The following is a 26,306-nucleotide window of genomic DNA, read 5'->3' as shown; positions in this document are numbered from 1 at the left end:
GAAAGCAGTGAGAACAAATGGCCTTGTGCTTTTAAAGTTTGGAGTTGTTCGTTGCATGTGATGTCAGGAAGCAGTCAAGCGCACAGATCAGGCCCAGTGGTTCTGCTCAGGATGGCGGCGTTCATAAATAATGGACAATGCACTGGCTCAAAGGTTCATCTCATTATTGCAAATGGCTCAATGTTCATCCTCCACCTCATCAGGCTGAATTGAAAGACAACGGCCCCCGTGAAGACTGTGAAGGACAGCTGACATCACTCTTGTTACCCGGCACCCATTAGCATCACATTACATGAGGCCCAGCACAAGACACCAGTGTAAAAACAGACCTTGATGAACCCTAACAGACAGATAATAATGTGTGTGGTGGTATAGAAGGCTGAAATAACATGATCAGCATTTTTGATAATGAATCTTAAAACTGTCTATTTGCTTCGCCTGAATGCAACATGCTCAACTCATGGTCTTCTGTGTTGAAAGAGACCCTACATTTCATTTTGAACAACAAGCTAGCTGTTCTACAAGATGGTTTTTCCAATAGGCAGGGATAAACATGCCCGCTCCAATCGCATCCCTCCTGCAAGGCTTTTGTAATTTGTAGGTTATGTGGGTTTGCAGCTAGCATGCCAGCTCCAGCGTAGTATTGACTGATCATCACGCACAGCCCCTGTGAGCAAGCAAACAAAGCAGCCAGACTAATGATGTTGATTTATTCACATAAGCCTTTACTCACAGACCAGATAAATATAATAGCCAGAGCGCTGCTTGTATGGGTGGAATCTGCCCAACCACAGATGATCAAGATGTGTTTTGATTACACAAGACTATCAATACAGCGAGCCATTTGCATCGAAGAAAGGCATAAACAGCTTATTAAATCACTGTCAGGCCTAACAAAAGATTCTAATTAGTAGTCGACTGATATGGGTTTTTTTAGTGGCCAATGCAGACACTGACATCAAGATCAAAGTGGCTGATGGCCGGTATAATTATTTAATGAGATCTACGTTAAATGAAAAATGTAAACTGAATCCAACTGAACACTTGCTTTACACAACATTTACTCAGAACCCAAAATGTATCCGAAAGTCCACGAAAATCTATTGACAAGGTTAGATTTTGACCCTATCAAAATGGAATCTCTGAATTGCCAAATGTCTGTTAACTGCACTATATTCAAAGATGGCTTTAATAAAAGCATAGTCCATAGATTAACAATCTTGGAGATCACTACAAGCGTCTTTAAAAGGTTAATAAGTTCAAAATCAAAGTTCCCTATAAAGAAAATCAATTCTTACTTCCGAAAGTATTGTTACACACTCTACAGTACTGTTACAACCTTATTGTGCTAATGTGGCCCTGAGACTCTACTTAACCTTCCAGAAGTTTCCAAATACTCACTGGAGATTTTAGATATTGCACAACTTCAGCCAAGTCAAAAGAAGTTGACTGAGAAAAACAACTCTATGCAGAGCTTCAATGGGTGTGATGTTTGAACATATAAGAAAGCAAAGCAAGCATTCTCTCTCTCTCCTCTGCTGTTTGAACATCTGCTGATAAAATTGAGTGTGCCACCTATAAAAGATGGGGACGGCTAAGCAGAAGGAGAGATGTTTGCCTAAATACAAGGTCATAAAACGCCACCCTTACTACATCTGTCAGAATGCAAAGCACAGGACCAGATGTTTCTATAGCAAGCGCTGTTTAATTTTGGCACGGGGCAGCGGGATTAGTTCATCCTTCTATTTCTCAGTCTTATAGCCTGTGATCAATAATTCAGAGCGCCCATGAGAGACCAGGCTGTATTACAGCACAGCTGATGGGAGCCGAACACAACTGCAGAGGCCTGGCGAATTACAAGAGGTGACGTGAGAACAATGATAATCTGGATTCGAGAGCTCTGGAGTAGATATGGAGTAGTTGTTAGCTCTTCAAAGACGCCGGTCTGAGTTATTGAGGACGGAAACAAGCACAAAGGGGTGAGATTCAGTCCGAGCGAGATCACGGCCTTCCACTTGAGGAAAAACACAGCAGTGGGTCTGTTTCAGATTACCTGATTAACTGGACGTTTCAATAAGACCATTGAAACCGGTGTACGGCTGGATTATAGAGGGGAAAAAAACATCTGCTTTGAGGTTAATCTTGTGATAAGGTTGCCTTCCATCGCTTGGTCAATTGCATGGAAAACCCTGAACAAACATTATCATTCTGTGGGAAAGTTAACAGGCGCCGTGGGCAATCATGACAGGCATTCTTGTTGAAATGTATGGATCTTGTATGACATTTACCAATTCTGAAAATTCCTCATGAAAATGAACACATATTCATAACCATAACGTGCCTCTTGCCAAAAGTTACTTTAGATTCAATTATGCTCTGAGTCTGAGAGTAGGCTACACTAAAAAATGATGGGTTCAGTCTGGGTTCATTGTATTAGGTTGTTTTTAATATTTTTACCCAGCTGCTGGGTACCTTTTCTGCATTCTGGGTCATTTTTTTTAACCCAAATGCTGGGTTCAGCTTGTTGAGTCATTTTATTGTTTTTTGTTTTTGTTTTTGTTTTTGTTTACCCAGGTGCTGCATAGTTTTTCTGTAACTAAGCTGCTGGGTCATTTTTAATGCTGGGTCATTTTTTTCTACCCTGTCTCCAACAAAACAACCCAGGTGCTGAGTTACAGTCAGTGTGTGGGCTTTTTGTGTCCTCCACAGGAGAGCGGATCTTAGCACCGCTGATTTGGTGCACTTCTTTATCGAAATAAAGGTTTGTATACATTTTATTTAATTTGCAAAGCCTTTATTGTGCTGTAAGTTATATTGTTTTTTATATATATATATATAATAAGTTACATTTTTTATTTCTAAAATGCTTGTTAAACGAGTTCAAATGTATGTAATATTGTAAACTATGCTGTATTCACCCAAATAAATTTAATTTTTGTCCATGGGTGTTCTCGCTTATTAATAAATGTTCATCTTTTGATAATGCATGTTGCCTCTATAATTCTGTGTGTGATTTTAAATTCCCAGCCTATTTTATTTTAAGCAATATAATCATTTTTTAACAATAGCTGACATAAATAAAACAACCCAGCATGTTGGGTAAAAACATTTAACCCAACCAGCTAGGTAAAAAAATAACCCAGCATGTGTTCCGTCCAATATTTACCCAGCGCTGGGTTGCCAAATAACCAAGGTTGGGTTGTTTAAGTTTGTTTCTCTAAACAGATGCAACAGATGATCTCTGTCATACTGTGGAATAACACTGTAAAACTTTCTCACACATAATAATGAAATACTCCAAATACTTCAATTAATGATTCAAAATCATTTGATTATTTTCTTTAATTATTTGGAATATGGACACAAACCCCAAGTTTAGGGTCCAGATCTGCAAAACTTTCTTAATAATTAAATTCTTCTTAACTGATATGTTCTGCTCATTTTCTAACTTAAAACTAATCTTTTTTTCTTAACATTGTTCTAGAGACAAAATTTAAGAAGAATTTGAATCTTGATTGAGTCTTGATTATGCTGAATTTAATATTCATTAACTAATCTTTAATTTTAGAATTACAAAATGATTTCCGCAATATTCGGCACATATAAATGTCATATGTGGGGAAAAAAAAGATGAAAGGCAAATTAATCAACATGCTCTTTAAAAAGAAATCTTTAAAACACGTGCCAAAACGTGACTCAGATCAAGCCAGTCGCAATGAAAATAGCACATGCTTTCGACAGTCTGCTAGGTGTTTTTCTTGATGAGTTGATGACACCAAAATTTGGATTTATCTTAAGAAATTTTTTAACTTCTGATTAGACAAACCACAGAAACAGCTGAAAAATAGCCAGAATAAATATACGCATAACCACACATAAGTTGAATCCTATATAATTAGAAAAGGGACTCGTCCTGCTCTATATTTTCATATTACTTCATGTTGTTTCTTCTCTGTCATGTGTAAATAACGTGAAGCAGTCCTGCCTAATTATAGCTGTGCAAATATACCTACCACAGTATAAACAGAACAGCAAAACCTCTACAGGCTGACACATTTTGACCACTGCACGGTATATGCTGTCATACCGCCCAGCCCTAGTTCCCAATGTTTTGACATGTAAGATGCCGGAATGTCATTTGGGAATGCTATCAGCTGTGGCCAGTCCCTTGTAAGCAGAAGACACGCAGTCCTTATTCGACACCAAGGAAAGCAGGTCAGCTGCATTCCTTCATAATTGGGTATTCAAACAGTTATCTAACCACATCTAGCAGTTATGCATGAACACATGCAAGCACACATACAAACGAAGAGTGACCTAATACAGGCTTGTTAACACTGAGCTATTTTGTTCTGCTTTGGTACAACAATGATATTGCAGTGATCAGTGGTGTCATTCAAAGAGAGAGTATGATAGAAGGAAAAAAGAGGAATGGAACGAGACGGCCATCTGTCCACAGCAGCAGCATTTAGCTGAGCATTAGTACCACATGTGCGCTCTGCACAACACACCACTGCCTTCTTTTTTCCTCACGACACGCCAGACGGAAAAACAGACAACAAACAACAAAAATGTCTGTGAATTAGCACATGCTGCCTCAGAAGGACAGGGAAATGTCACTGCAGAAGTCCCTTTTCAAACATGCTGTAGTCAAACATAATGAAACTCTGTATGTCTGCCCACTAGAGACCCAATAACAACAACACCCAAAAATGATGCAAAAACAGTTTGATATTGTTCAGCTCACCAGAAAATGCTTTGATTTAAAGTACAGAAAATAAAAAAGCTCTAACATTATTGTAAAAATAAATAAATAACGATAAAAATAGAATGCATTATAGAAATAAAGGTGATGCATATAAAAAAAAACCTAAACACAAAAGCCTACAAGATACATAACAACATTTGAATATGTCTGTATTACTTCATAATTTTAAATATGCACATTATAAAACTCAAAGTACTGTTTGCTCTTCACGTCTCGGCATAATTGGGAAGTTATCTTCAGTAAGACAGCGAGGGAAGACTGTGACAGACCCTGTGCAATATCATTGTTCTCTCTCTCCTCCTACACAATCATTACAAATCTGAAATTGAATTACAGCTCTGTTGCAATACCCATCGAGCTGCCTACCTAGACAGCAGTTTTGGCATCATAGGCAGGCTCCTGACACCAAGGCTGCTCCAAAAGATCAACAGCAACATCATGCTGCCTTCTAAGAGTGTGTTCACACTCATTCGGTAGTCTTGGGGGTTTTTTTGGTCTGGACCAAAAAAGTAAATTTAGATTTAGTCCTGGTTTGTGTAGTTTTTACACTGTCATTTTTAAAACCATCCATAAAGTTACAAAACAAAAGGCATAAGTATATAGTAGCAACCTGACTGGATAGTTTTAATTACGACTTTCGATGGACCTAACGCCTGTACCTAATTGTAATGGGTAGTATAGCTCAGAAGAACCAGGTATGATTCACCATCACATCCTATTTTTGGTTTGTTTAGATGTCTTTTGGTCTGAGTTGCTTTCCACAGCAGAGTTTGTCTGGAAGCAGGCTGAAAAGAGGGCATATCTCATCTCTGTCTGCTTATTTAGTATGGTTCAGATGGCGTGTTCACATTTATTCAAAAGAACGAAACTAACTAAACTGAGTCTGTTGTAATCAAACCAAACCGGTGTGAACTCATGAGCATATGCATGCTCATGCTGAAGCCAAACCCAAGAACACATTGCAATAATTTCATTAAAAATAATTTAAAAAATAATCAAAACTGCAACAATCTGCAAACAAGTATTTTATATTTAACTCTAGATGGAACCACCTATGAATTCGCCAGGTATCATGCAATGCAGACTGTGTAATACCTAGTATACACTGCAAGTGACAACTACAATGCTTCCTTTATAATCAACAAGGTGTAGACAGAGTATAAATGAAAGATTTTTTTCCAGTGAAGACAGTTTTGTTGATTATAACAAGAGTGTTTGTGAGAGTGCAGAACTCACACATGGACTGTCAATGAGCTCACGCTGAACCTCAGCGCTCTGCATTTTAATGTCAAATCTATTCATCGAAACAGTCATGGGAAATAATCGACTGATTTTGGTCATAATCATGCACTGCTCACAGTTCTGTGTTTGTTGATGACGGGACATTGGGTGACCTTTATCTGGGTGCATGGAGGGAGGGGATCTGAAACAGGGCTCAGGTTCAACATGGCCTTAATGTCTTTCAGCTGTGTGCAGAAATGTGAATTCCTGAAGCTATCACATAAATCTCCACAAACTCAACCCAGTTCACATGCTCTCTGGTTCTTTTCCTTTCTCTCACTTTTTCCTGCCGTAGGGTGCCGAGCTTCTGCTATGTTCTTGTGGTTACCATAGAAAACAGGATGTGATACAGGAAAGGGCCTGCTGGATGGACAGTTGTAATATTTTCTCAAAATTACAGGCAGTGCAACTTTATGACACATGCATGTGCTTGTCGAGCAGGTCGGGTGAACCCTGAAACCAGAAACATGATTACTGGGACCACATGTGCACACACACACATATCAACAAACTATTTTAGTTCATTTCAGGGCTGGGGCTTGACATCATGGAAAAAAAAACCTTTCCATTTTTCACAATCATTACTGGCATTGTCTGTGTTTCCTGTCGAGAGGCCACTATATTTCTCAACAAGCAGCTCACATTCTGAGGGGCCGACTGCGTAAATCAAGCTAAATGAATTTCAGCTGTTTAACCAAAGAGCTGCAGACTCTAGAGCATGTTAGACGCCTGCTTTTGCTAATCATTCAAGTTAATGATATTAAGTGCATCATGCATAGTCTTACTGAACAGAACAAATCAATATGTGGCAGTATGTTTGGACGCACATAGACCGCATTTAGCTGTTATGAAAGAAAAAGAAAGCTAACCACACGCACCAGCTGAATATAAATATGCCTATAATGTCCCACAGCATTCCAAATACAGCTCAAATATTAAAAGAAACAGCTCGCCCAAAAATGAAAATATGCTAGAAATGAACTCACCCTGGGAAAAAGGCAATAATATGGATAGAGTACTGGTATTTTAGCTGGTTAGCAGCAGTTTGACGTTACAAACAGCATAATAATGGATTCATTTCTTTCAAACACACAGCGTTTCACTTCACAAGACGTTAATTGATGGACTGGAGTCGTGTGGATTACTTGTGGATTATTGTGATGCTTTTGTCAGTTTGTTTTTGAAGGCACAGCAAGTGACATAATGCTAAATTTTTCCAAATCTGTTTCACTGAAGAAACAAACTGGCCCGAGGGTGAGTAAATTTTCATTTTGGGGCAAATTACTCCTGTAGTATAATAATAACAATAATATTTGGGTTATGTAGCACCTTGAAGCAGTTTAAATGTGATATTCACTGTCTGGACCAACTGAAACAGTGGCAAAGCAACCCTTAAACTGTATTTAGTCAATAAGTAACATGAAGTGTAGGGTTCACAGAACACTTAAGGTAAACTTAAGACTACGCAGGCCAGTTTATTCCTGCACACTTAACTATGTTTATCATCTGTTGCCTACTGTTGGCAACAGGATGCAGGCGATATCCCAAGATAAACATCATAACAGCAGAATGCAAACTACCGAAAAGTCCAAAAATGCAAAGTCATGAAAATAGCCTGTGACCCCATGCAGGACAGCATTTGAATTTTTAATTGAAAACACTCACCGAAAGCTGCGTCAATTGCTTGCAGACATGTTACTCAATAAACAGGCAAACACCAGCCAAGCAATTTCAAAATGCTGAAGATGATGTATACATCCTGATGCCAAGAGTAGAAACACAGCGGGGTATTTCAGCCTCCTAATGGAAGACAGACGTCTGGCCACAGGACTCCCGCCAAATTGCAGCGAAGGCAAACAACTGCACCACGGAATGGAAACTTCATTTCCACTCTTTTTCCTCTTGGCCTCTCTGTCTCTCTCGCTCTCTCTTTAATAAACAAAAGCTAGCCTAGTCATATAACTAAATTCCCGCATTTGATCAGGCCCCATTATGTTAAACTGCAACATGATTGCTGTACGGGCTTGTCGTGTTATTTTCACTCACTTACACACCTGTAATTACAGTGGCTTTAGCTGCTTGGTGATAAAGAGGTGTTTGGAGTCAGTAACAATGACTCTATCAGCTAAGAATGTTTGGGTCCAATCCAAAACAGCCCTTAACATTTGAAGTTAATGTAACCTATTACGAGCTCTGCATTTCACAATTGACATGTCAGAGCGTTTGCATCTTACAGTTACTTGAGCAGTTGCTGCGTCTCGCACAGATACATGGGGTATATATAAAGAGCCCAGGTGGCTGTAGTCCAGGCTCTGTCTGGTATTAAGATGCCTTCTGTCACTGCATTTATCTCAGGCCTGGCCTGATTCTCACAGATGGGATTTTCCAGCAAAGCACTGCAAATGAGTACAGCCCAAGAAACTCACATTCCATTATCACATTCCATGAGGACACGGCCAAAACCGCAAGTGAACATTCATGCATTTCACCAGCATGACAGAAACCGACTTTCCATTGTGTTTGGAGAATAAAATTATGTAGGGCCAGATTTTTGACTATCAGCATTAAGTCTGGTCCACTTGCTCATTCACAAATACCCACTTAAAGGCCAGGACAAACCAAACCCATATCAAAGCATTGCTGCCTCACATCGCTAGTGTCTAGGCTAAAAGGTTGCCACTTGAACACACACAAAGACAGCCAGCTAGGATGTACCATACATTCTGCACCTGTGTGAGAGGAAATAACTGCCTATTAGGGATGCCAATGATTAACTGACGATCAGTTGACAATTAATCGAATATTTTGTCATTTATTTAAACAACGATTGATCAATGGGAATGAGCAGGAGTCAACACACTCAATCGTCCAAAAAGCCACCGATGGGGTCCAACTAACGCCGCAAAACACACTACGGAAAAAAAACATGCAAAGGCAGCTCGACTTTGACCAATGGGCAATCCCTAAGGTCAAGCCAAATTAGTAATAAATCTGTGACATTTTTAGGGTCACAAAGAGCTTCCTGTTGGTCAGTGTGGCGAATTTGCACAACCAATTTGAACAAGCTAAATCTGCATGGGAAACTTTTTAACCCTGACGCAAAACTCCCGATTGGGTGGATTCCTATTTAAATGACTGGATATCAACATTTCACAATTTCACAATTTTGCTGAACAACAATAAGTGTAGGGCTGTCACTAATGATTATTTTGGTAATCGAGTAATCTGTAGATTATTCTGACAATTAATCGAGTAATCAAATAATTATAATTTATTTTGCAGTCATAAGAATAGACCTAAGTGAACAATAGCCTTGAAAATTAATTAATATACATATATAATAGCAATAAGGCAATAATAATTAGTTCAAATGAAGTATCAAAAGCAAGTAATCATATGCTTTTACTGAACAAAACTGTTAAAATACATAATGCATTATAAACAACAGAGCTAATGTACAATATGCATTATAACTAATGCCTGCAAGGGTCGCCAACAGCCTGACGATTGTTTTTACACTACTGTGCGATCTAATCCTTGTTTAATATTGACTCAACAACATTTAATCCAAATGTCCACTTAATCTTTAATATTTGGCCATTTCTTTATTATAGAAGATCTACAGCCACTGTAATTTCTTGAATAAGTGAACTAGAGGTCTGCATTCCCGCGGCTCTCCCGCGGGACCCGCGGGACCCGACCAGATTTTTTGCTACGCGGGAATAAATTTACAAACAAAACGCGGTAGCGGTCGGTAACTCTGGTGTAATTTGGACAGGAGCGGGCGGTCTAATAATATGCCGTTCCCGACGTCCTTTCTGAACAGCATATCTGCGCTTTACTCATTTTATCGAGCACCTGTACGGCCTGTGCTCATGACTGTTATGCACGCGCTGCACGCAAATAACTAAAATAATTAATTTAAATTTAAATGAATTTAAAATAATTTGGAAAAGGTGATTTTGCAAGTAAGTAAAGGTTTTCGTTAATTTCATTAATGGCTTACAATTTTGAAATATCATTTAATTTATTACTAGTTATTATTGCTGTATTTATATATTTTCTTTTGTAGGAGAGACCTTGAAATCGACGTCGGGACATTTTTTCATTAAATTGTTAGGTTAAAAGTGATTTAATTTCGTAATGGCTACAAGCCAACAAATTTGTTCTTTTGCTTATAATTTTTAATGGCAGATGTAATTTTTGTTTTCAGCTACACTTTTCCTAAGCTACTGTGTTGACAAAAAATGTCATATTTGTATTTTGAATAAAAATAATAAATATGCTACAATTTGTACATGTTTTTCTACATTTTTTTTTCTGCAACACATTTTCCGTATTAACAGCATCTCGACAAGAAGAATAAAAATTAAATAAATTGTTGTACAACCTACAATTTTTTTTGTTATCTCTCTCTTTCGGTTTGAATGTGAGATTCTGGAAACAGATAAAAACTTAGCGGGAACGGTCGGGTCGGGAAGAAAATTATTCTAAGCGGGCAGCGGGTGAACAAAGAGTGAATATATAGCAGGAGCGGGTGAGTGCGGAATAAAACTTCGCGGGAGCGGGCGGGAGCGGGACTAAAAAAAACAGTCCCGCGCAGACCTCTAAAGTGAACATCAAAACATGTAAACTTATAGTGAGGGTTTAAACATTTATTTTGAATTCGCGATGAACAGTTAGCATATTGAGAAAGATGTAGTCTTTTGTGTTTGCGTAGGTTTATAAATGATTTACCTTTCAAATCTGATGAAACAACGCACGTTCCCAGATGAATGTTATATTCAACCCAAACTCTCAACAACATGCAGAGATGGAGTTTGAGATGCTCCACACATGTAAATGGTATTAGTTCGTGTAGCATCATTTACTATGAACGGAGCCGCTCTGAGATGCACGTACGTAACCTACACGCATGCAAATAATTAAAGCGCATACATTAAACCTGCATCGCATATATTTATTTAATTGTATCGTAGCGTTTGTGAATTCTTAATAGCATTATGCGTTACTAAAATTTTTAATGGGTTTAGTATGTGGAATGTGCCACTTTCTTTATTTTGCAGATTACTCGACACGGGTAAAATGCAACCGAGGATTTTTTTTAATCAAATATTTGAACAGAATCAAGGAATTGTTGCAGCCCTAAATAAGCGTGACCACGTCTTTAGGCAGGAAGAGATCATCTGACTGACATGAAAAGTGAACACTGTTGCTTGTCTTTTACGGTCAGGTTGCTCTGAGAAACATCACTGGACGAAGAAATCATTCAGATTACGGTGTAACAGCTCCATGTAAAACTTTAGAAATCAGATATTTCTGATCAGATATTTCATTTCTTTATTTCTGATTCAGATATTTCAAAACAAACACTTCTGCTTGCAGATATCTAGTCACAAACTTCACAAATGTTTTCACTTCCAGTTTTTAAGCTCTCAGAAATTCTCAGAAGCTTTTAAATATGATTTTGTGTACTAGCAGACTGATATAAACCCATTCACAGCGACTTCCAGCAGCTGCAGAGCAGTCAAGCAATATGATAGGAGCTTGTGATTTTCACAAGCGCTTTCCAGTTTTGTACACACATGCATCAAACAGTCGGAGAAGCAACTGTGGGCGGCCCGTGGGCATGACGTCTGGGCTGAGACTAGTATATTAAAGTTGTGACAGTGACTGTGGTGGAGTTCAGCTCAGGTGAAAACTGCAGGCGGCAGCGTTCACATAATCCAACACAGAGGCATTAAACAGTATTTTAGAAGATCATTACCGGTTTAAATGGCACAGAACTCCGTTTCAAATGCAAAGTGAGACTTTATCAGTGCATGATTACAAACCACGACCACATCTGGAGGAAGGACTTCAAAAAGTGCTATATATGCATTCAAGAAAAACAAAAGCCACAGATGAAGACCCCTGAGGGCCAGCAGCGCCAAAAAGAGGTGGGAAGAGTGTGGGCGGAACAGGGGCCCCCTGGGAAGCTTGAGCTACGGCCGGAGCGAGACTGCCGAGACCTCCTGCCTCTGTGTGTGAACTCAGAGATGTCTCCCCATAGCACCCTTAAATTACCGCCAAGTCCCACACATTTACAGGACACAACCTTGTAAAGAAAAAATACATAATTTACCATGTCTTCTGCTTTTATATATAGCAATATATATAAGTCTGTGACGGCAGTGTAGAGAAAAAAAAAAAAGAATGCTGACTGCTAGTTGAGCATGGTCTCCCGCCATTTTCTCAAGGATGTGAGCGTTTAACGAGAGCACGGGACTCGCCACTGTCTGCGTTCCAACGTAAGGCCGCAGCACAACGGGCCTTTTCAGCGTGGCGCCTACGCTCGGATGAAACCGCACTCTGACATGCTCTGAGCAGGCCCCCGGTTTCAGGCCCCCAGGGGAGCGGCCAGCAGAGGACTGGGTAGTGCAAAAGCAAACAAAGTTCCAGATGAGGCACTCAGGCAGGATGTCAACCCTGGTCTAAAGAAATTCCATCCCGCTGCTACACGCAACCCAAGAAAATAATTCACAACCAGTCCCAAAGACAATAGATTTCTGCAGGATATCTCCCAACATGGAACGAATAAAAGGTTGTGCATGGCTTCAGCAATACAAAGTGTTATTTAAAGGTGCATTCAGTAGTTTTCAGCTTACGTTAGCATCACTGTTATTCGTAAACACTGCACTGCCTTCTATCGATGTGGATCATCATTATCGTCTCTGAGTTTCACATTAATTACTCTGACACGAGTTTTAGAGAGTGGCCTACACAATAATTAAGGGTACACACACACTACAGTTGAATAGGTTAAAAAAAAAAAATGTAACTAATAGATATAACCATACTTTTCAGGGGTGAGTAGTGACAGTATTATGACAGTTTTGTACAACATATTTAGTGAAATATTGTATAGATATTGTATAAATATAATATGTGCAAACAAAACTTAAGAAACAGCGCTGAAGACTGACGGACCAATTTTTAAACAAAGTCGTTATTTGTATTTTCTTTGTGCACAACAATTATTTTCGTAGCTTCATTTTCAAATTAAGGTTGAACCACTAATATCACATGGACTATTTTAACAATGTCCTTACTACCTTTCTGGGCCTCAAATATGGAAGTTGTGTTGCTGTCTATGCAGGGTCAGAAAACTCAGAAAGCGAGGGACAGAAATAAATGACAAAATTTTAATTTTTTGGTGAACTGTACCTTTAATGTGTGTACACATCAAACAAATGGCTCTTCTCAAAAACAATTTATGACTTAATGTGTAAACTTTTTCCTACTGAATGTATCCTTCAAAATGAACTGTTATTAAATTAAACATACTGAATTTATCACCAACAGTAAATAATCTCATTCTTGAGAGCTTTCCGGTGGAGATACATCCCAATCCAGGAGGATTTTGAGATTTGAGATTCAGCACCGCAGGAATGTTACATGCTTTTCCTGAAGCGAAATCCTTGGCGTAGCATGTAACAGAGGAGTCCTATTTAACATAACACAACACAGAAACCCAGAAAACATAGTAAAGGACAGGTGAATGACTCATTTATCTCATTTGACTATGACCAATATCATTTGTATCAGAAAATAAAAAGCGCTGCCTTGAGGTTTAAAGCGATAGCAGCACGTCAGTCATTTACTTTGTCTCGGATAAGTGAATTTATTCTCCATTTAAAGAGACACGATTCATCACCTGTGTAGGACTAGACCTACGCTGACAATGAATTACATAACAACTGACTATCAAAGACTGATGCTGCTTCTTTAGCACATAACTTGCCTGAGGGATTTTGTTTTGTCTAATATTTAAGAGCACAAATCCCACTCTCAGATGTTCAGTTTCTTAAGGGCTCTATTTTTCTCACTAAACGTTCCCATTTTCCTGTTCTTCAAAGTCTCTAGTAGCTGACAATAGAGCACAGTACAAAACATGTCTTATTACCCATGGAACAATGGGCCCCATTTTTCATTCCAAATTTTCACAGCATTCCTTTCTTTTCCTTCATGCCTGACATGGAGTGCCCTACTGCCAACAACCACCTGCAGGAAAGAAAATTCCAGCAGCGGGTATGCGAACGCATCCAGACCGTTTTCCTGCATGCACACACATGCTCGCATACACATACACACACACACACATACACACACACACAAAGGCCCGGTGCTTTCCTGCGGTTCTGCAGCCGAGCTGGGATGAAGCAAGCTTGAGGAAAACAGTGCTCACACTGTTCATTCCTAAATCCCTCTACAGGGCAGCCGTGTCTGCTCCCATCCCATTAAGCCGGCCTTTAGGGAGCTGCGCTCACATCAAATTCACAACATCCTGCACACTGACTCTCTGCTCATGCTGCCAGACTTCCAAATGGCACGTCATAAGCAAGTCTGTTTGATTATCTGCTTTCCTCGGCAAACAAGATCCGCACAGAGAATGAAAATGAATTTCGGGTTATGAAACAGAGATGCAAGGAGCTTGAAGAAAGACGGCAAATCCTTATCTCTGCGGTCTCTGCTTTGTGCCGTTATGTGGCGGCTCATCCGCGACATGCACAGAGAAAATCCAAGAGAAAACAAAATAATCCGCAGATATGACTCATTTGGTGCGAGAAGAGAACCCATAATCCAGATGGTGATATTCCTGTGGCACATCATTTATGTAATCTGCCATGCAAATGACAAACGATCAGACTTGATCACTCTAAAGAAGGTGAAGCGCAAACAGCCCTTCATTCTTTGCGCAAGTTGATCTACTGCCTTTGTAATGACTCCAGATTCATTTGCGGTCACAGGACGGGTTCATGGTACCCCTGAAATGTGTGAAATTTGCCACTGCGGTGAAACACTAGCACAGGCTGCTAAAGCGGCACAGCAAACGTCAGCACCCGTTTAACATGAGCTGGGAACTTAATAAGAAATCCACATGTGAATTCCCTCAGCATTATTTCCCCTTTGATGAAGCATTAATTTAGCCTAATTAGATTTAATACTAAGTTATTGTGTTGTAAGCATCTTTGCCCAGTGGAAGTGGTCCTCTTGCTAGGCTTAAGGGGCCAAATGCTTTGTGTATTTGAAAAGCTTCCTTTAATCACACTGTAGCCCATATCACCAGATTTAACCCAATTATTACAGCTTATTTTCACCCTCAAGATGGTTTTAATTCCTAATCACAAATAAAAGGGGGCATTTGCATGCAGAGATGGAGTTAAGGAAACAAAGCAATTAATTATCTGGGTGTGTTCAAATTTTAGCACTAGAGCATACTAGGTTTACATTTACTTACTTTAAAAGAGAGCCACAACAGTCAGGCTACATTAATATACTCAGTACTGCCTACCATATATTTAGAAACAGTAGGCTTTAATCGAGATATACAGTATGGCTCACAATTGTCTATTAGAGTACAATTTGTATTATAGTATTATTTTAAGAGTATTATGTTAGTGTACTATTCAGAACATAATTAGTGCTCACTGTAGGGCACATTTTATTAAGCAGAGAACCTCCATACATCTTTCCTCCATTCATATGCAACATGCTAAAGCAAACCATCTAGGATCTGGCATCATTTCAATCAAACGTAGGATTTCTCTGAGAACATCAGAGCTGTATTCAGGTCATCAGCCATGATCATTAAAGATCACCACCTCTGAACCTTGTGGTGAGTGAATGACTGCCTCATGCAAATACGTCAATGGTTTAATTTTTTGTATCTTGTCAGAGATGAGCTTGGTCGACATAACAAGGAGAAAGCTGTCTAGATTGGGGATCATGCTGAGTCGTGGCAGGACCTCAAACATCTGCTAAAGGTCAGGTTTCCACTGTATGGAACCAATCAATGAAGCCCATAGAGCTTCCAAACAAAGAATAGTGTTTCACACTACAGAAGGAACCTTGCCCTTCATTTAAAGGACACTGATTTTATGCACTCAGTAATCCCCTCTAGGCAAGACAACCCACAACCCATTGGACAACCAACAAAAAGACATGTGAAACTTGACTTGCACTTATATGTTGTCAAACTGGATGTGACTGATAATTCTCATTGCATCATGTCTACTGCTTCTTCGGAAACAGACATAATGAACTTTAATGAACTTGTGCAAGTTATACAAATGTGGAAAAGCAATCTTTGAAATGTTCTTGATGAAACAATCATTGAAATATACAATATTTCATTAGATGTTTCTTAGAAATTATACCAGCATTTTTACATTTTTACAGAAGAATGTGGGCAGTATAAACACAATTTCATATGTCTGAGTAGCCCAATTTTATATTATTCCTATGCTATATATAATATAATAGTTTAATAACTAGATGACAGTGCATATTTTGGATGCTCTAGCAAATGACATGCTACAAATCAACTTTTGTCTTTCTCTTAATAACTTGAATGTATATGAATGCAAAAGATTTAATTCATAAGAAATGAATGAATCTGGCATCAGTGCAAACGCAGATTTAGAACTAAAATAGCTAAAATTATAAAACAGACAGTCCACACACTCAATTCTGATTGGATGGACCAGATTTGCAGTCTCTGACTGCATGTTCTGGGCATTAACATGTTTTGTGTGATCAAATCACAAGTGAACACATTTAGATTTTACATTCATATAAGTAACATATATTCATATAACACCTCTTAATAATAACTGCATCCTCTACCAGCTGATACATCTCTATCGCTGCACGACATACACTGTCACACAGCCCAGATGTAATTCATTGTGGGATATTCAGCCACTACAAAGAACAATGCTGGGCTCAAAAATGTAAAAACTGGCACATGTTTGCATCAAAGGTTTCTCGAGAGCAGCAGACACAGTTCCACCACATGATGAATAGACCAGATTTCAGCATTGTTCCTGGACGATCCTTTGCTCGCTGTAATTGCACTCAAATTTCCCTGGAGATTTTCACTAAATCTAAAGAGCAGCAGCCACATGCTGTGCCCTACATGCCAAAGGTATGTGCAGATATATGTGTGTGTGTGTGTGTGTGTGTGTGTGTGTCTCTCAGAGGCTGTCGCGGCTCCAGGCGTGTACACACCTCCCACTGGGCCTCTCTTTAAAGGTGTGTCATGCTGCACAATGCCGCCTCCAGCTTGTGGGTGTTGCTTTTTAGCCCCAGGCACAACAAAACTAAATAAATGTGGGCTCTCAGCAACCTCCTTCAGATCTTGCCAAGCTGCCACAAGAATTATGACGTTAAGAATCAAGACAAAACAAACACTTAAACTCAGATGTATATTTTCATCCTAAGCTGGATTTAGGTACAAAGCATGTGCCCATAAAGGTCTGAGCAAACACTCTTTCTGCATTGCGCCACTTTCTCTGTCTTCTGCTTTCCTGTGTTCAAGCAGCACTTCCACATGCATCATTGGGCAATAACATATGTGACCATTCGAAAAGAGAAGTTTAGATATTGGTCTCTAATATTGCCATCCGGAAATGGGACAGTATTTCTCAAAGCAAATCACTCACGCCGGAATCGACCGTGCCGCAGTCGGGTTACCAACAAGAGTTCACTTGTTTGAAACAAATTTAATTAAGAGCACATTCCAGTAGGCTTGTCAAATAGCATGACTGCCACCTCAGATGGAAGTGCTAAAAAAAGCCAACCCCTTAGAGTAACAGTCCATTTATTTGATTTGTGAAAGTATGCGCTGAAAACGAATATACAGTACAGTCTAAACGGCAGACATCTGGTTTCGCTTAAGAGCACATTCAACAAAAGCAGAGAAGGATCAGCACAAGGAGATAGGGCTGGAAGCCTGCGTTGGCTCAGTCGACCATTCCCGCCTACAGAAATCCTTGTTTGTGTTTCATTTCTGACCATTTGCTGTCTTAGCTCGAGCTAAAAAGACTCAGAAACCAACATTAACACTTCCAGTGCGTTGGAAATTACAGGAAGCCCCACACAAATTGAGCAAAGGAAATAAATTTCCCTGCTTTCTAATGTGAGTGAGATTCAGAAATAGTGGAATAGGCTTTGTGTGTGTCACTGCCGAGCATAACAGGATATACGACACTACTTACTCATTGCATCACCCTAGAGCTATTCAGACCTCCGCCGCTAATGTGTCCGTTCACAGAGAGAGAGGTCAGCCAGCGCAGCTCCAATAAATGCACTTTGATGTGTGACTGTTCTGATATCCTAAATGATTTCACCTGCGTACGTTTACCTCAATTAAATGCTCAAATATGCACTCAACCGTTTTGTAGTGCAGCCATTTCACAGCAAGACATAGGTGCTGTTCCAAAACCTAGAGAGCCACCTTACTGTCTGCTTCCTACATGGGCAGCATCCTAACTGAAGTGGAACCGCACAAGTGACTGATAGGGTCATTAAATGCACTTGTGATAAGCCAATATCACAATACTCTAAGCATGCATAAACATACAAATAGTACACAAATATTGGTACAATAGTCTATTGTAATTCAATTGAACTATTTTTATTGATACAATTTTGTATTGGATGAATTATATGTCCACCACCTTGGCTGATTTTTTGGCATCAAAAGCATGCCTGTGATGACAAAGCACCATATTTGCTATTAGAATAATTAACTGATTTAGTTTTCTACCAAAATTCAACTATTTGTGCAAATATTATGAAACACTTGACTCTGGTATAACACATCATGTGTGCCAATTTGCATATTTTTACACTATTCTTGCACATTTTTTAGTATAAATAGTGCGAGTAGTGCACTTACATGAAAAAAAAAATGCACTTTAAATACTCGGATGATGCACTTAATTAATCAAAAATGCACTCAACGGTCACAGCTTTTCTTTTGCAGCAGAAAGGCTATCAGACTCCAATTCCGAATGGCAACATAACCTTATAAAATACATAAACTAGATGTTAAGAGTACATAGTGCATCATTTGGAACACAACTGTTCCCATTACTGTCACATCAAATGACATGTACACATTGCATACACTGCAGATAATAAAATCTGTCCGTTTCCGCATTTAAAGAGTTAAGCGCAAACCTGCACAGTGATTCACACCGCTGGGCCGTTGTTGCTATGGGATACAGTCCAATCACAGAACTGAGATGTCACTTCATCTGTATGCTAAAAAAAACAACAACCATAGGACTATATTGTATGAAGTGACAAACTTCATGATCAAGGAAGTCATCACAAGACTGTATGCAACAAACAATAGAAAATACTGAGGCAGAGAAACAAAAAAAAAACAAAAAAACATAGTGAATAGTATTGCTACAACAATGAAATGGTGTTGAGTAAACATCATCATGTAATTGTTCTCGCAACAGAGGAGCTCAGTAACGTTTGAATGGAGGGTAGATTTTTCCAGAGAGGTCTGGCTGGTACAGGACAGGGGTCAGTCCAGGTTAAACAGGCAGATTCTGGGAAGAGCACGTGCGTCACACACTGCAGGCTAAAAGCAGTGTGACATTTTTTGATCTTCATTACAGAGCTAACATAGAAGAAAGTGTAAAGGTTTTGTCAGTAGAAAAATTTGAAAATGTAAAGGTTTAACATTTAAATCCATAGGTTTAACCCTTTAACTGTCACTCCCATTTTTGAACACTGATGTGAAAAATAAATACTGAAACCTTAATTTTTATAAATTAATAAACAAAATCATTTTGTAATATGATTTTAATGTAGATTTTTCGATGGAAATGCAATGTCTGATTTTAAAATGGTTTTCAAAGGATGAATTTTGAGATTTTAAGTTTTCAACTGATATATAATTTCTTATTATATCTAAAGCCTGACAGGGAAAAAGGCAACAAAGAAAGTCTTTTTGTGACAAAGGTCAGAACTCCTGTTATGATGTAAATTTTTGAGGTGCACTCTTGTCATAAATTAATCTATTACTTTTCCTACATAATTTTTAACACAAAACAGTGGTAAAATATATATTTCGGAGTCTTAGACCTTTCCAACGATATATAGTTTGTCATGATTAGATTAGGATTTATTTGTAAGCACACTGAAGTGAAAAGTGATCAAGATGCACATTTGGTTTGGAATAATACACTGATTACAAAAGCATGTAACACACAGTACAGTACGCATACGGTGTATATTTTGCATTTTTTTCTATGCACTTATGTGGCTCACAAACATATAGTATTCAACCAAAGCGCACTGCAAATAATACCGTATCCCACAATGCTATCAACTTGGCCTTAATAATTAGACTAAAAGTGAAATATGTCATTTCTGGATGCAATTTCACCAAATATGTAGATATTTTTATAGCCATGGACTGTCTACTCTACTACAGGGTTCAGTCTTTAAAATCTAGCGTTCAACGAAAGGCTGTTACTTTTCACAAGAACCCAGACGAGGAATGCACAACAGTGAGACGGCATATATCTAACTCAATAATAGAGTACAAAAGTTCAATGTTTTTCCACCTCATTGCATTCACTTATGCGGCGTCCTTCAACACTCCTGACAAACTACTGTCGCAATCCGCCCCAAAAGGGAACACGCTAGAATGCTCTGCATTCAGGTTAACGCTCCCATCCACCTTTAATGTTTAAACTCGAGGCCTGTCAGCCATAAACCTCTCCCAGCGATAAGTGTCATATCTCTCATTACGAACCACTATTTTACAACCGCGAAAGATTACAAGATGGGCTCTTTATATTATGTAAGTCTAATCCACTGACAATTAAGATAGGAAATGTGTCATTGCTTGGGCTCAAACAGAACTGTTGTCATTTCCAGAGTAAAGGTGCACAAAGGAAGAGTGCTTAATACATCTTCTTAGAGAAGATATGGAAACGGAGGCTCACTGTCAAAGGAAAACAGTGCAGGGTTATAGTGTCAGTCAGACTGAACAAAGAGCAATCTCTCTGTAGGTTAACTCTGGTTCAGGGGAACGGCTGAACATAGCGGCCTTTATGCTGTGCTGCAGTGGGGGAGGGCGGTGAACGACCACCGGTCTCATGTTACGAGCTGTTTTCTTAAGCCACAAATCACATGGCCACTTCCAGCTCTTTACAGCCAGTTGTTGCCAATGTGATTGAGGGCTGTAAATGAAAGCTGCATTGGTATTTTTTTGCAATCAGAGACTTTTCCATCATCAACTCTGTCATCTAATAATAATAGTGGCAAATCATAGCGATGCGATGTCATGGGAAAAAAGCCTGAAGAATTTCACAACTAAACGATGTGATTTTAGGCCACTGAAAATACTTGTTTATGCACACTAAATATATACTGTGCATACAGGGTTGTATAAACGTGTGCTATTTCAAGTAAACACTATAATGTAAAACGCTTTTTAAAATACCCACTTCAGACTTGGACTATAAATTAAGTAAAATAAAGCAACTTTTTTTTAAATGACCACGTTTCCATGTTTCCATATTCTGTTTTCATTTCCTGCAACATTCATGAGCCCAACCAGACTACAAGCTTAATTCTTACTTTTCAAAAAAGGCAAAGAAAACAAAAGCATTTACAGTTTGAACTTTCAGCTGCAGGGCAGCTATTGAGTGCGGAAAGTTCTGTGTGCTGATTAGCAGCGGTACAGTTGGTGACCTCAGGACACAGCCCTGAAAACAAACGGCTAGCATACTGTACACACTTACTCTATACACACAATGACAGGAGCCGCTCCATTCATCTCCACCGCATGAGAGCTGTCTTACTGATCAAAGACAAAGCTAGATTTGCTTCAAATGGATAAGAATTACCGCAAAGGTTATATTTTAAATACTGTCTACTTTATAAGCTTAATTTAAAATTTTTAAATAATCAGGATTGTATGTATTTTTTCATTTGATTCAAATAATATTTTATAATTTAGGATTTATAGATCAGTGGGGAGGTTTTTGAGGCACATAAAATACAACATTTGAAATTGCTTATTACATTAAAATTGTTAAATGTATAAAAACAGAATCACAATCATTTAAAATATCTTTCAATTAAAATGTAATTAAAAAGCAAATATTAGAAAGAAGTCTAAAGATTTTTAATAACAAACACAACAACATTTTTATGAGGGGGCTGGTAAAATGTATGTTTATGTAATAACGTTTTTACCAAGGCCAAAATAAAAACTCTAAATGATCTATAAACATCATCACCGGGGGCCTGAATTATTTACTATGCATTCATGAATGAAAATAGGTCAGAATTGTTTTATGGCCCTGACCATTTACACAGATGTGTTACATTTGGTCCATCTGTTTGCAAAATACTAGATCGCAGAATGTACTATCATGACTACGCTGAGGTCTAAGGAAAACAAAGCAGCAAACAAGCTTACGCCTGACAGGGAAAAATACTATAATTAGGATTTTAGATATTTCAGTGAGAAAACCTTAAAGCAAAACATTTTCATTTAACATTATGATTCGATCTCAGATCTCGTTACATGCCAATTGTCAACGTTCAACAAAATGTTACATGGAAAGAGCACAATTCTGAATCGGATTGCAAAAAGCACAAAAGTCACAAGCTGACAACTAACGTTTACAATCCACCAATGTTGACTGGGATCCAAATAGAACTCCACTACACGACTCCATTGCCTGACTGACTTCCAAACCTGTTTCCATGTACCAAGCGATAAAACCTAGAATAAGCTGACGCTTAACAGGCTATTTCAAAATGCCATATCCTCGCTGAGACCTCCGGCTCGTGAAATGTATTTTTCTCAGCATGTTTGCCGTTGTCTTACCGTCAGTTCGGGATTGTCGTGGTCGCGGTGAGTGACGGCTCGGATGACTCCGGCTCGCCATGACCAGCTCGCGATGTGAGCGGGCTCCAGCGGCTCCTCTCCGCTCACGCACAGGAACCGCTTCCCGACCACCATGGCGAAAACCCTCGAAAACTTCAACACTTGCACCCTACCGACCGCACATTTACACCGTCGAACTGCGTTCTGAACAAAAAGAAAGAAGAAACCGTGATTTTTTTCGCCTTTTTGCGTGTCGACCGCAACCCGGGGGATTTAAATTTCTCTCAGCCTCCACCCGCGAATGGTCGCTCTCGCGCTCCGTGAAACTGAACACTGGACCGGATCACTGCGAACGTAAAACTGGTATCCCTACGCCACACAACTCACAAGTCCTTGCAAAACCGCAGCAGGGAAATTTCTACGTCCGCCAGACAGATTCTCAATGGGAGACTAGCTGCTTTCACACTATACGCCAGTGTGAGGAAAGTAGTGCTTAGTTGTTGTTGTTGTATTTTGGTTCATTAACACGCAACGCAGGAATGAAGAACATAAAACAATTATAATAATTTTATTTCTATAACAGTTGGTTAATTATAGCCTAAACCAAAGTACAATGCATTTGCACCTATTTAGATTGAGTAATGACATGAGTAATAATCATCACTAATTAATAATAAAACTATTGCATAATTAATAACTATTATTGTATATCAAAATCATTGTTGTATTTTTTTTAATGGAACAATAATTAATATGTTCACCCATTTAGATTTTTTTTATAGTTACATGAATAATTAATTAAAATCATGAATATTCACATTTTATATTTAATAATAATTATTATTCTATATATATGTTCATTGCATCATCATATTCAGACTGTTGTAAGTAGAAATAAAACAATAATTAATAAATCTATCTATATTGATCTACCTATCTATCATCTATCATTTTTTATTTTTCTATGTATGAGACAATCATTGTACTTCTGTAAATTATAAATTAATAAAATAATAAACTACATATAAATATATAAATATAAATTATGTCTATAAAATAAATCGTAAATTATATATATATATATATATATATATAGTTTTTTTTTTTTTTGTTTTTTTTTTCATATTAATAATTCTATAAAAATACACAGCATAATAATGTTATTTCTTCCCATTCTGCCATACAACCATACAGATAAAAATCTTTTTACCTTGTGTCCAATTGTGTTTCACGCTTTTGCGAGTGTATAGCTACTCCAGTAGCTGACCTGTGGGCTGTTCGTTGATGAGCACAAGAGGAGCGCTGATATATGGGAAGCATATCCACTGGATACAATCAGTCTGTGTCACCTTAAGGTCAGAGCAGAAGATGGAGACAGATATCTCATGGCTGATAGAATCACAAATCATAGAGTGCTGCTGAGATTGTTGGTCCTGCAGACACACTGCTGAAAGCAGGATGGCTAATCTGTGCCTGACTAAAATGTCAAATGCAACATGATTCCAATTTACAGCTTCTTGAACATCAGTGATTATAAGCAACAATGGAGAGAATACCACAAAATACACACAACAGTATTTCATTGTTCTCTTTCTTCACTTGCAGTGTGTATGTAATATGTCATTACAGTATGTACTATGACTACATAGTTGAATTTTATTGTATAATAGAGCTTCACTGTAACAGAGACGTATTATTATGTGAACATTAAACATATTACAGATGAAAGAAAGGATATAGTTGAAAGAAATAATTACCTTCTGCCAAGTGCCATTATATTACCCCAATATGTACTTAGTACACAAAGAGAAAATTAGATGCTTAACACCTCAGATGTTTAATTACATGAAGCTGCAAGACACAGAATAGCTCTCTTATAGGAATATTCATGAGTTTCAACAAGATTATCTAGAGAGACCACAATTCACAGATGTCATCTGTTGCCGGATGTTTTCCACTACCCAGGATGGCTATGCTTGATGTACTATTTCAATCAGTTAGAAAGCATAACCACCATCCTTCCTCTGAAAGAGAGAGATTGCTATCATGTATTCACAACAGATATATTGTTGTAATAATAGCACATGTATTGCTTAATATGAAAAAGGGAAATATAAATAAGGGAAATTACAGTTTCTTACAACTGTAATTCAAGAATTATTTGCATTTCCCCACTATAGTCTAAAAAGAACATTTTCAGTTACGCTTTACATAATATATTTGTTACCCTGGACCACAAAACCAGTCATAAGTAGCACGGGTATATGTGACCATGGACCACAAAACCAGTCATAAGTGTCAATTTTCCAAAACTGAGCTTAATACATCATCTGAAAGCTGAATAAATAAGCTCTCCATTGATATATGGTTTGTTAGGATAGAACAATATTTGGCCGAGATACAACTATTTCAGTATATGGAATCTGAGGGTGCAAAAAAATCAAAATATTGAGAAAATCGCCTTTAAAGTTGTCCAAATTAAGTTCTTTGCAATGCATATTACTAATCAAAAATTAAGTTTTTATAAATTTACAGTAGGAAATTTACAAAATATCTCCATGGAACATGATCTTTACTTAATTTCCTAATGATTTTTGGCATAAAAGAAAAATCTATAATTTTGACCCATACAATGTATTTTTGGCTATTGCTAAAAATATACCCCAGCGACTTAAGACTGGTTTTGTGGTCCAGGGTCACATATTTGTAGCAATAGCCAACCATACATTGTATGTGTCAAAATGATCGATTTTTCTTTTATGCCAAAAATCACTAGGATATTAAGTAAAGGTCATGTTACATGAAAATATTTTGTACATTTCCTACCATAAATATATCAAAAAAATTCGATAAGTAACATGCATTACTAAGAGCTTCATTTCGACAACTTTAAAGCCAATGTTTTCAATATTTCATATATTTTTTATAAATATTATAACCTAACAAACCATACATCAATGGAAAGCTTATTTATTCAGATTTCAGATTAGGTATAAATGTCAGTTTCAAAAAATTGCCCCTTATGACACTTATAGTTTTGTGGTACAGGCTTACATTTGAACAGGTTTGGTCCAAGGTTCAAATCTGTTCTTAAGGTGGAATTTAAAATTACATTTTTAAGACAGCCTACTATATACAGTAGAAATTATGTAAGTAGCTAGTTCTATGATAAAAAATGTATAATTTATAATTGTACTTTGTTTTTATGTTGTTCATCCATTTGCTGTGTTAATAAACCTTAACGGGCTTTGAACCTTACCTGTCTGTCTATCTATATTTATATAATATGGTAAAGGAAATAATATTTCAGAAAAAATCTTGAATCTACGTGTTTAAAAGCTAAATTTGTTTAAAAAACAGCAAAGGAACACATAACATTTCCTCAGTTTGTTTTTGTAACACAATGGCAACAAGATAATCTATTAGGAGTTTTTATTTTCAACGTTTTAATGTTTGATTGGTTTGTACCTCTTCCCGGAGACTCTCCACGAATCAGCATCGAATGCGTTGAGAGTGTAATGTTTGCTTCTTCGAAACGACGTCACTTAACAAACATTCCAT

General features: G+C 37.9%; 1 protein-coding gene across 3 annotated transcripts in view; it reads right to left on the bottom strand.

The window, feature by feature from the left end:
* jmjd1cb (jumonji domain containing 1Cb) overlaps positions 1-23,073 on the bottom strand; it is a 133,116-nt gene extending 110,043 nt beyond the window's left edge. For all 3 annotated transcript variants that reach the window (XM_051124780.1, XM_051124781.1, XM_051124782.1), the window contains exon 1: positions 22,746-23,073. In XM_051124780.1, coding sequence (XP_050980737.1) covers positions 22,746-22,880 — 135 coding nt within the window. In that variant the 5' untranslated portion in view covers positions 22,881-23,073. The remainder of the gene's footprint in view (positions 1-22,745) is intronic.
* Positions 23,074-26,306: the final 3,233 nt, after the last annotated feature.

Source organism: Labeo rohita, chromosome 12 (genome assembly GCF_022985175.1).
Source record: "Labeo rohita strain BAU-BD-2019 chromosome 12, IGBB_LRoh.1.0, whole genome shotgun sequence".
NCBI classification, from domain to species: domain Eukaryota; kingdom Metazoa; phylum Chordata; class Actinopteri; order Cypriniformes; family Cyprinidae; genus Labeo; species Labeo rohita.
Note: the sequence above shows the minus strand (reverse complement) of the source record. Positions and strands in the feature narration are given on the sequence as shown.